Genomic DNA, 12,047 nt, shown 5'->3' with positions numbered 1-12,047 from the left:
ACCATGTATTCACTTTGAGATGTATGATTGATCAGGCCAGAGTGAGGAAGAGAAAGCTCTATTGCTGCTTTGTGGATTTCCGCAAGGCATTTGACACAGTACCACGAGAGAGGCTCTTTCAGCGCCTGCAGTCTCTTGGCATACCAACAGATATGATCTATGCATTATATGACCAGGTTTTTGGGCAAGTCAGATGTCCAGCAGGTATGTCCGAGACTATTGCTAGCACCATTGGTGTGAAGCAAGGATGCTCACTTTCCCCCACGCTATTTGGGTTATACATTGATGAGGTGGCTGACTTCATTACACGGGGAGGCGGAGATGGAGTTGATTTAGCAGGTACCTCAGTACATATTATGCTTTATGCTGATGATATTGTATTAGTGTCTGAGTCTCCAGGTGGTCTACAGCAGCATCTACATGCACTCGATGATTTCTGCACACAGAGGGGTCTTACTGTGAACCTTCGGAAAACCAAGGTTATGGTCTTTCATACATCGAGACAGGGCAGGAGTCAGCTGATATTCACTCCCGCAGGATGCCAGGTGGAGGTGGTGACATCATACGTGTACCTAGGGGTTACCTTCTTTGCAGCAGCCACACGCTTTACCATGGGTTCAGCAGCCATAGCTAGATTGACACGGGGATATGCAGCATTGGCTATGCTAGAGAGACAGTGCCACCAGGCGCATTTTCAGGAGCCCCGGACGAAGGGGTGGCTATTTGACACATTAGTCACACCGGCATTGATGTATGGAGCAGCAGTATGGGCGCCAGGCCTTGCTACCCATTGGTGGACACAGATAGAGAGACCACAGGCCCTCATGATGGCACGCATGATACGCAGCAAACCGTCAGTACCTCATGACATTATACGAGCAGAGTTTGTTGCGCCTCCTATGATGGTAGAGGCCATATTTCAGACTATATGCCTGCTAGACAGATTCAGAGAGATGCCACAGGACAGATTATCATACAGAGCTTTTCAGGCATCTAGACAGTTGGCTGAGGCAGGAGACAGAGGATCATGGTATGCACAGGTCACACATTGGTTCTCACAGCATGGCCTAGACATGGATCATCTACCACCATTCCAGTATGACAGGGATGCACCACATATCCGTCTCTCTCATAGTGAGAGGAACAGAGTATTGAGAAAGGGTCTATGGCAGCTCTATACACGAGAGACATGGATATCGCCTACACAGCCTCTTCCACCGAAGATGCTATACTACAGAGATCACTTCATGAGTATCACTGATGATGGATTTATAGAGAGGCCTAGATACATGGAGGGCTTTTTACCACACGGCTCCCGAGTGGCTATTGGTCAGCTCAAAGTTTCATCACACCGATTGGAGATTGAGACTGGCAGAGCAGCACGGATCCCCCGAGAGGAGAGGGTATGCAGATTGTGCAGAGAGGAGGTGGAGAGTGAGGAGCATTATGTATGCAGATGCAGAGCATATATAGCCATCAGAGAGAGATATCCCATTTTATTCAGAGAGCCACATTCCCTACGCCAGATCTTTGAGACAGCAGACCAGCGCATACTGGGGAGATACATTCTAGACATACAGCACCACAGAGAGACATTATTACAGGCTCAGACAGCTCCAGAGGGGGGGCGACAGACACAGATTACTACATTTTTTTCAGAGATCCATACCCCTCCCAGCCCCTACACGGCAGGGAATTACTCTCCAGAGAGCAGAGACACTCAGAGCCCGCAGGAGACAGAGGACACCTGGCTTTCGGACACCACGCCTATACCAGAGACAGTGTGGAGCGACTGGCTCGCTTCAGAGCACACCCAGGCATGTTCTTCAGGGAGCTGTGGACACCCCCTTCACTCATGTATACCATTTTATACCCCCAGTATGGTACAGGATGGAGCTAGCTAGGTTGCATATCATGATTGTATACTCCATGCATATAGCTTTGCATTCTCCTAGTAATAGAGCTCCATCCCCTGCACACCCAGATTCAGCTTTTTTATTCAATACTTTTTCATTTTGTTGGGATGACAGAGGATACCCCATACAAGTACTCCGATTTGTCTCATAGGCCGAGTTCGGTCTTTTGGAAGACGTTAATAAAATCTTTCTTTCTTTCTTTCTTTCTTTCTTTCTCTCTCTACTTTCTGCACTTCTCCTTTTAGTTTGTGCGTTAATATCCGTCGCGAAAAGAGTGTTGATTTCTGAGTATTGAAGTTACCGATTCTTCTCCGAAGCTTCCGCATGTTACAGTGGTATCAGAGCCTACTTCAAGTACAAGGATTTAGCAAAGAAACTAGAATTTTTTCTCGCTCGTGTGGTTGGTTTTTAGACGCCGGTGGACTACCCCTTTCGGAGTGACTCCTGTCCCTCGAAGGATGGTTGGTTTTCAGCTTCTAGAAGCCTCTGGACGTCTCCCACACAGAAAGTGGATGGTCAGATTGCGTTCCGGAAAGGAATTGCATTTTCTTGCTATGGCGAGCTTCGACGACGAGAGAGACCAAGAACCATGGGACTAGAGTGCACCAGGCAGCCCAGCTAGGCACCGGGCTTGAGTGTCACAGACATGTTCCAGCAGATGATGCGAGCAATCGCTGAACAGACAGCCAAGTTGTGGCTAGTGAGTGATAATCCAGCCATGACACAGAGGGGCTTGGGCATCATCGACCCCTCTATTTAGAGCCATGCCCTTTTGGCCAAGTTGATAGCTCATGGACTACTTTCGGATATTGAGCCCTGGAAGGACTTTTTCCTAGCCCAGATCTCTCCCTGCACCTTCATTTTGGGAGGTCCCTGCCCTAGAGTACGAGAGTGATTTTCACGGAGATGCGGGCTCGTGGCTTTAGTCCTGCATTTCAGGACACATTTGCAGCTAGCCTCCTGCGAGCTTGGGATCACCTCAGGCCGACCCTTCAGTAGCCATGGCACGATCCCTTTGATAGAGAGGAGGCTCCCGGCACCCCTTTCTTTGCTTACACTGCACGGTTGGGCTGCAGGGTGCAGATGCCCATGATCAAGGGCACTCCAAGAGTAGCGGAGCACTGGCAGTCTCAGGGCTTCCCTCAGTTTCTCTCAGATTTTTGGAAGAGGCTATGGGATAATTTTCGGCCACGAAAGATCGCTCTGTTTCTATGACAGTTGGCACATTGGAGCTTGGGTAGGCCAACAGTTTGTTCGAGGTGTGGCCGTGTTTTGGAGTCCCAGTGACATTGCCTTTGGGATTGCCCGAAGGCTCAGTAGGTTTGTCATAGGATTCTCTACATTTTCACCCCCCCCCCCCCACACCTGCACGCGCCCCACGCACAATTACTTGGGTCATTGAGGCCGAGGCCGCCATGGCATATGAGGACGACGGTGGGGGCCTTGCCCTGTAGGTCTCTCATCTCCGTCTCTCTGTAGTTCCAGTTCTAGATCCCTCTTCTAATCATTGGACTCCTGATTCTTACCAGAGATGGGAGGTTTGCAGGAGTATTGTTCGGTGGCATATTTGGAGAACCTGGTGTTGTGATCCCTCTTCTAATCATTGGACTCCTGATTCTTACGAGAGATGGGAGGTTTGCAGGAGTATTGCTGCTTGGCATATTTGGAGAACCTGGTGTTGTGAGGCCATTGAGGGCACCCTCACCCCGCCAGCGGAGTCCATATGGAGTATCTGGCTCCGTGGACATTGGGGGAAAAGCTTCAGGGTGGCTCCGATCGCATGTAGATGCGCTATGAGGCCTTCCTGCGGATTATAGGCCTTTCTCTGTAAGAGTGGTGGTGAGCCCACTTGGCATTATAGACCACCTATGTGGTTGTCCCCCCCCCCCCCCCCCCAACATTGTATGAGGTAGCCTTCTCCTCCCAGATCACCCACCCGGGGGAGGAGCCTTCTCCACCTATAGCGACCACCTGGGGGAGAAGAGCATCCTTCCCCCTTTTTTCTCAGTTTTCTTGATTATCTCTATTATGGAGCTGAGTTTGTATTTAGCCAGCATGGCTGTTTTCTTTTTTTCCCGGAAAAACGATCCTTCTATTAGTTAATGAGAAAATGCCATAAGGCTACAAAGCTCACCTCGCAAGGAGGGAAAAAAACACAGTGAACACCGGAGCTCTACCTCCGTGGCTGGCCGCTCTCTGGGGGGGGGCTACCTAGTAGTACATGTGGGAGGTGAGAAAAGCCAAACTGGAGGCCTATAGTGCCAAGTGACATCCTCGCCCCTCGCGGTGAGGAAAGGGCCAGGCTGCCAAGTGCGGAGGAAAGCCTTGCGGCGCCCTCTCATGCGATCTGAGTCGCCCTGGAGTTTCCCCCAGTGTCCTCTCAAGGTGTGAATGATGTCCACCCAGAGGGCCTGTATGACCTCCGCCGGTGGAGTCGCCTGGCGGTCAATGGCCTCCCTGCATCGGGCTCTCCATATGTGCCAAGCCGTCATGCTGCTGATCATCTCCCATCTGTGCCCGCCGACCCCCTCCTGAGGGGCTGCCGAAGAGAAGTCTGGCGTCGGAACCACCGCCATCGCCCTGTCAGAGACCTGGATGGTCGCACTGCCAGGGACCTCATATCCAAGGGCCGGGCCGCTGTCCGTGGCCCAAGCCACCGCACCCCACGTCACTAGCATCTCACCTGGTGAGCCTGCAAAAACCATCCTGAGAGCGCGCTACCAGACCTGCTGTGCCTGTGGGCAATCCCATAAGCAGTGCCGCTGCGACTCCTGTGCATGGCCGCACCGAGGGCAGGACGCTGGGTGTCTGCCAAAAGCTAGCCAAGCCCCCACAGCCAGTCCTCTATGCGCTGTGAGCCAGAGAAAAAGCGTCACCTTCCGGGGCTGGAAGCTGGCCCAAAGGCGCTGCAGAAGTCCCTAAGAGAGGCAGGGGAGAGCCCCTGTTGCCGCCAATGCTCGGCCGCCGCCGGGGTGCTCGCTATCCTGTGCCTCTGAATCCACCGCCCCAGCCTCGCTGTGTACTGAAAAAAGGGGATGCCTGGGCTGGTAGAGGCCGAGTAGGGATCTCGCCAAAACCACTCACCTGGATCCCACTGAAGGCGAATAAGAGGCCTGCTGTCCCAAGCCCATAATCTCCAAGAACAGTCCTCCCCTATCGAGGCCGGTGAGGGGTCTACATGCCACTGTCTCTGATGAAAGCCGACCACCCGCACCCTCTGAAGAATACAACCCTGGAGCCCATCCAAATCTAGTCGTGTCCTCTGAAGCTGGCCACCCTCTCCCACCTCAAAAGTGAGTGGGGCGACTCTCTCCGCTGTGCCGCAGACCGCTAGAAGGATCTCATGCCGAGTAAAGACACCCATCCACTGTGGAGGTGGAGGGTCCTGTACTGGGGTCCGCCACTCCCGGGAGATGGCCGCCTCAATGTCCTGTCTCATCAACTCTCTGCCCCTCATCCCACTGAGTCTCCTCTCCTGAGCCTCTAGAGGCAGCTGCTGAAAACATATCCAGTCGTCTAGGGACTGGGCTGGGCCGGAGCTCAACGGGCCCCACGACACGTGAGACCGCGATCCAACCATATGGCCACTGCGAAGTTGAATCAAGGGGTTCCAGATCAATGGCTGCCTCAGGCGCTCCTCATCAGTGCCCGGGGGAGTCTGGAAGAGTGACGGCCTCAGATGCGCCCAGGCCCTCAGAAGGCTAGCTGCAAAACGCTCCTCGAAGCCAAGGCCCACTCCTCTGGATCGCTGCTCTGTAAAGATCCACCTGATGCTGGGGGTCCAAGGGCCGCTAAGAGAAGGAGTGCGGCTAAGCATCCTGGAAACGAGAAACTCCTTCCACGGCTCAGCGCCTGGCAGGAGGCCACGAACTACCAACTTGCCAAGCAAGGCTCGGCTTTGGCAAATAGGATCAACAATGCCCAGGCTGCCTCTCTCCCTCGGCTGAGTGATCACAGCCCATGCCACCTTGGCCCTGGCGGGCCGCCCGTCGCCACCGGACCAAAGAAAGTTCCTGATGAGCCTCTGCACCTGGCCAATGCACGCCCGAGAGAAGGCCCAGCAAGAAGTGATGTACCACATGGTAGCAAGCAGAACCTGGTTGGCCACAACTACTCGGCCAGCCAGAGATAAACGAGCGGTACTCCAATACAGAAGCTTCTTCCGAATGCTCAGAAGAAGGGGGGCTATCTGCTGCTCCGGAGATATGTCAATGCCCACATAGCATCCCAAATAACGCACTGTAGTGTCGGGGGGCAGCCACTGAAAACCATCAATTGGCCTCCAAGTCGGGGGGGGCATAGAACTGACCCACAACCCACACGACTTGTGCCAGTTGATCAAAGCGCCCGAAGCTTTGCAAAACCTGTCCATGGCTGAGGCGAAGCGGCGGAGGTTCTCCTCACCTCCCTGAAGATAGACAACAGTGTCATCCGCAAACTCCGAGTCTAGGAGCTCCTCCGAGGTGCGGATGGGAAGCTGGAGGCCCCGCAAACCTGTATCCTGCGCCGTCAAAAAAGTGCTCATGGCCTCCGCCACAAAAAGAAAAAGAAAGGGCGCCAAGGGGCATCCCTGCCGCACCGAGCGCGAGAGCTGGAACCTCTCTCCGCGCACGCCCTGTATCAGCACCTGACTATGAGCCGATGTGTAGAGTGCAGAGACCCCACGGATCCACTGAAGGGGGAAGCCCATCCTCTCCATAGTGCCTTCCAAGAAGGCCCAGTCTACCCGATCATATGCCTTCTCGAAGTCGAGGAGCACTGCCAGATCCTCCTGCCGAAATCTAGCCAAAGCCGTAGCCTCCCAGAAAGAGAAGATGTTATCCAGAATGCTCCTATCCTGGATGAAGCCTGTCTGCGTGGAGTGGATGATGTCCGGAAGGTGAGGCTGAAGCCGCTTGCTGATCGCCTTAGCTAGGACCTTGTAGGCCGTGCCTAGCAAGGTGATCGGTCTCCACTGTCTAATCTCCAGTCTGTCTCCTCCCTCTTTGGGGATCAAGTGAATCAACCCCTCTGCCATGCTGTCCGGCATGACTCCTGACTCCATAATCTCCTGGAATGCCAATCTGAAGCCCCTATGTAAGAGGCCCCAGTACCTCTATAAGAAAGCCACCGAGAGACCGTCCTCTCTTGGGCATTTGCCCCGAGGTAATGCCTGAAGAGCCTCCTCCAGTTCCGTATCCGAGAAGGGGGAGAGAAGGGAGTGCTGCAAATGGGCCGGCACAACCGGTCTCGTGAAGCTCCAGACTGCCTCCCGAGCCTCTCACCCTGTCATCTGCTGGCTCAGCAGAGAGAAGATCCCTGTAAAAATCTGTGGCTATCGCCCGAACCCTGGGGGGATCCACCACAACCTGGCCATCAGCCTGCCGAAGACGCCTGAGACCCTCTCGTCTGAAGCGAGGCCCTGTCGCCTCAAAGAAATCTCGAGTCACTCTATCTCCAGCCTGTGTCCAAAAAGAAGCCCGAGCATGGAATCGGAACTCCACCCTCCTCTCCTCGATGGATCTGATCTCAGTGCGAGCTGACTCCATCTGCTCTGAGATCCAAGGGCTCGTAGGATCCCTCTCCTGGAGTCTCTGGAGGGACGCTAGGCTCCTCCGTAGGCTCCTCTCCTGCTCTCTGAAGGCCTCCAGACGGTCCAAGGCAGCCTGTCTGAGCATCCGACTGATCTCCTGCAAGCCACTGGCAAGATCGCTGGCTGCCGATCCTCTCCTGAACTGCAGCTCCTGCCAGACCTGCTCAACTCTGATCGCAATCTCGGGCTCCTCTATGAGACAATCTGGAATCCGGACGCTCTGGCCCCGCTCTCCTCTTGTAGGGTCCTCGATCTGGAGAAGCACTGGAAAGTGGTCTGAAAACGAGAAGCCTGCAAGTATGCCCACAGTGCCACCTCTATCACAAGCCCACTCATCAATGTAAAACCTGTCGATGCGGGAAAGGTTAACTCCTGTGGCCCGTCTATCCGAGCGCGAGAAAGATAGACTCCCCTGCAACCTGCCAAACTCTGGGAGAGTCCACGGATCCTGGCCTCTCACCTGCAGCACTAGTTCCTCCCAGGCAGCGAGCTCCGGCCCATGAATGGTCTCCTGGCTGCCCCCCATCTTGTCCTCTGCATCCTCTAGCATGTTGCAATCCCCTCCTAGGCACCAGTGGTCTGCCAAGGGGAGGGACTGCCTAATGGTGCTCCAGAACTCGGCTCTCCTGGTCGCCCCATTAGGGGCGTAGAAGTTGAGGAAGCCAATGCGGTCTTCCCCAACCCGAAGGATGATCCACTGCGCTCGACCCTGGACCAGCGTGCCAGAGTCCACAACCTCGGATAGAAGCTGCTCGCTGACTGAGATGCATACTCCACCCTGGTTCCCCTGGGAGCCATATGCCGGTGACCAAAAAGTGTGACTCCTGCCTGGCAAGATCTTCCCGCAGGTGCGGGTACGCCCGGCAGAAAGGTGGTGCTATTGGATGAAAAGGATATCTATGGGTCCTCCAACGAGAGCCCTCTGGATCTCCTGGCGAAGTCTGCCCCGACCAATGTAGCAGCGATGTCCCGAGACCCTGGATGTTCCATGAGAGGATCCTCATGGATGAGCTATGGCAAGTGAAGCAGCCGCCACTGGCTCACCCCTCTCAGCCGGCCCGGATGATCTGCCCTCCACTCTGTGAGTCTTGGGCGCCGGCTTGGAGGGAGAATAGTCACTGTCTGTCTGGGTGCGGAGTCTCTCCAAAAAGAGGGTGACCTGTCTCTGTGTCCAGCCCCACTCCGCCTTGGCCCTGTCCAGGGCATAGGCGTGAGACCAATCCTCTGCATATATGTATCTAAAGGTAGGCTGCACCCTCGGGGCGGCATGGAGGAGAATCAGTAGCACCGCCTCAATTGAGGTGTGGACCGGATCCGCCCGCCAGTCTCCTATACCAAACAAGCTCATGCGGGCTGAGTGTAATCGGGTCCGCAATAGGTCCGTGAGCCCCAAGTCACTGAAGTGGTGAGAAAACTCCAGTATCTGATCACTCAAAACTTCCTCTATAGAGTTGCAATCCCATGCTCTGTCTGGGGCAACACTGAGAGGAACGGAGAAGGCCACCATGCTGCTCACCACTGAAGGAGAACGAGAGGGATGGCACACCACGCAAACTTGCAAGGGCGCGACCAGTGTCTCGAACGGGCCAGCATCCAGCTGGAGACACCTGAAAAAACCGTAATCCACTGGTAGCCCCATCACTCGCGGGGGCCCCCCAGGGGAGGCTGGAGAGAACTCTGTGGCGAGCGAAGCTAGGATCGCCGTCTCCACCGGCCCGAAGTGGCGGTGGAACAGCCGCTGGACTGAACTCTGGCCTACCCAGCTGCGCTGCCCCGGGGCAGAGGGTGGTCTGGCGAAGTATCCTGGAGAGGCCGAGGGAGGGATGGGGGCTCGCGGCGAGGAGGGGGGAGAGCGAGGAGAGGATGGAGAGGCATCTGCCAGAGGATAGGTGTCAGGGGGGGCCGCCGGGGGAGGCGGGAGGGGGGGGGCTGGGGGGGGAGGGGGGGGTGGAAGGAGTGCTCTCCGGGTGAGGGGAAGGGGAGCCGGGGGTCGCAGAGTGCGGCCCGGGATCCTCAGGAATCTGCTCCAAGGAGGGGGCGGGGCCCCCGCGGGGGGAGGCGGGAGCGGGGTCTCCACGTGGGAGGCTCCACCAGCGGCCTCAACGGGCACCGAGTCTGAATCCTCGTCCATCGGGGTGGGACCTGCTGGCGGGTAGGTGCCTGTACGCTAGCCGGAGTCGCCTGTCCGCCAGCCTGTGCTGCCTGCTGGCGTCTGCGACGGTCCCTGCGGGCCGGGCGTTTCCGCCGGCGAACCTCCTGCCATCCGCCAGCCTCCTGGGTCTGCGCGGCATCCTCCGCCGGGACCTGCTCGTCAGATGATGGCGCCTGCTGTGGCGAGCCAGGGATGTCCGGTCTCTGAGGTGGATGGCCACCCCTTGGGTCTCCTGCAGGGGGTCCAGAGGCGGCATAGCGTGAAGGAAGAGCCCCCTTGTGGGGACAGGCGCGTGCGAGATGGCCCATCTCCCGACATGTGTAACACTGGCCGGGGAGGCCTGAATACTCCACGCGCTGTATCAGATGTCCTCCAGAAAGACAAGGGAGGAGGATCGTCTTCGGGAGGGACTCCGGTGACGGAACCACAACACGAATGGCCGGGAGTCCTGCTGCCCGAGCAATCACTGAAGCCGCTGACTGAGGCGTCTCCACCACCTGCCCGAACGCCTTGCCAATGGATGACAAGAGGGGCAAGTACTCCCTACGGAGTCAAGGAAAGCAGATAGTGACGGGGAAACCTGTCGCGCCTGCTAGCGGGTCAGAAGCGGGGTCGAAACCATGAGTCCATCGCGCCAGGAACGCCCGGGATGAGCGGAGGGCAATGGGGCTCCGAGCCAGCACCATCTGAGCTGCCTGGGGGGACTCGAAATCCACCTGGTAGTAGCCACGTCCCAAAAAATCTACGCTGACGATCTTGGCGGGCACGCCAACAAGGCTGCCTTGCAGAAGGTTGCGAAGCTCTCTCCGCATCGGACGGCTACCCACTATCTTGCAGACCAAGGAGGAGGCCTCAAGAGCGGATACTGTGGAAACAAACAACTGAAGATCTTCAGCTGTGAACTCCAGACGGAGACCGGAATCGGCAGGGGTAGTCGGAGCGGCTTCCATGGAGTCCTCCAGAGGGAAAAGGCCAGAAACCGGGGTCACCAACGGGAGGGACACAGCCCTGCGAGGAAAAGGAGAGGCGGAGGGCTACAGGATAGCGGGGGCGGGGGGGGGGGGGGGGGGGGGGGGGGGGGGGGGGAGGGGGGAGCTGAGGCGGGGGGGAGCTAGCGGTGGGGGGAGGGGCGAGACGGAAGGGGAGGAGAGGGAGAAGGCGGAGGGGAAGAGACGCGCTGCGGAGGAGAAGGCGGAGGGGGGAGAGGTGGCGGGGGAGAGAAGAGAGGCGGAGGAGAAGGAGATCTCTTTCCTGAGGAAAAAAAAAGTTCTGCCTTTGAAAGGATGTTCAGTTTGCCACAGTCTCATCGGCACCCACGCGTGGTTTCACAACTTTATCTATATCTTCAACCATCTTCATAGGCAGTTTTTTTAAATGGAGCTTCTAGGAGTGAGACATAGCTGCATCAATTTGCTCATTTAATGTCAGAACTTTGAAGTGAAATATCAAATTCATAGAAAAATTGTTGAGATCTCAAAGTCATGTGTGATATGCATTTAATGTAGACATGATCTCATTTGTGTAGCATTGGTTGGTGTGTGTCCTCATCTCTTGTATTTTGTTCATGATACTTTCAGCTATGAGGTAATTCAAGGACCATTGTACTTGTCGGTCTTGGGGAGGTGGCTGAACAACAGAAGTCAGCAGGACAGGCTTTAATCTTAAAGCCATGTGAAGATGAGCCTTCACAAGGCTTTTCAACCATCAAGTAGGGATGGTAGTTTGAAGCTTTGCATTGGTTTTGGCACAAATTTGTTTGGTAGATGTGAGTAAACATGAAATAGTTTGGTCTACCCACAACATGCCTAGGTACCTAATACATAAGTGCGGATGTGCTCATTTACAAATGTGTGTAAACATGGATGCATGCCTGCACGTGTAGACAGGTGGGTTGGCTGCTGAAAAAGCTGAGCTTTTTGCTTGTGAAACTGAGTAGGTGGTTGGGGTTTATGTTTTTACAGCTGACACATTGAAAGCTTAGAAAAGCCTTCTAAACAAGAGTTGCACACAGAGCACAAGCTTATACAGTATGGTTATCAAACAAATTTTGAAGTGGCTCTGACAATTAAGACTTTGAACTTTGGAGTTGTGGGAAGTTTGAAAACAGAATCTCTAGTTCTGAAGCAGTTCTTGTTATTTGTTTGAGGTTGTTTGGGGGGGGGGGGGGGGTTGGGAAATAGGGTTTGAGCAGCATGCCCATCATCCCACGTTTATATGGGATGTGCAATGGACTGTTTTGGACACTTAATGGAGTAGGTAGACTTAACTTTTGGACACCTTGCCTTGACATAGCTGGGCCCAAATGGGGCCCAAGATGAGCTCGGATGGTCGTGGGAGTGGAGATTGGATAAATGCTAACGTAGTTTCAAGTTCATCTTTATGAGCTGAGTCTATATTGTAGACATGG

At 55.2% G+C, this 12,047-nt stretch overlaps 1 protein-coding gene across 4 annotated transcripts in view; it reads left to right on the top strand.

Annotated features, from left to right (window-relative positions):
• The window catches only part of LOC147632928 (uncharacterized), a 33,880-nt gene extending 22,098 nt beyond the window's left edge, over nucleotides 1–11,782 (top strand). For 2 of the 4 annotated variants that reach the window (XR_015267066.1, XR_015267067.1), the window contains exons 3-4: nucleotides 11,218–11,348; nucleotides 11,602–11,782. Coding sequence is in view for 2 of the 4 variants with exons in the window: in XM_086805924.1 (XP_086662050.1) it covers nucleotides 11,218–11,228 (11 nt within the window). In the remaining 2 variants the exon portion in view is untranslated. Of the gene's footprint in view, nucleotides 1–11,217 lie in introns of all 4 variants that reach the window. The other 2 variants (XM_086805923.1, XM_086805924.1) reach the window with 1 other exon arrangement.
• Nucleotides 11,783–12,047: the final 265 nt, after the last annotated feature.

The sequence above is a fragment of the Cibotium barometz genome, chromosome 12, assembly GCF_041138505.1.
Source record: "Cibotium barometz isolate CiBa-2024 chromosome 12, ASM4113850v1, whole genome shotgun sequence".
NCBI classification, from domain to species: domain Eukaryota; kingdom Viridiplantae; phylum Streptophyta; class Polypodiopsida; order Cyatheales; family Cibotiaceae; genus Cibotium; species Cibotium barometz.
Note: the sequence above shows the minus strand (reverse complement) of the source record. Positions and strands in the feature narration are given on the sequence as shown.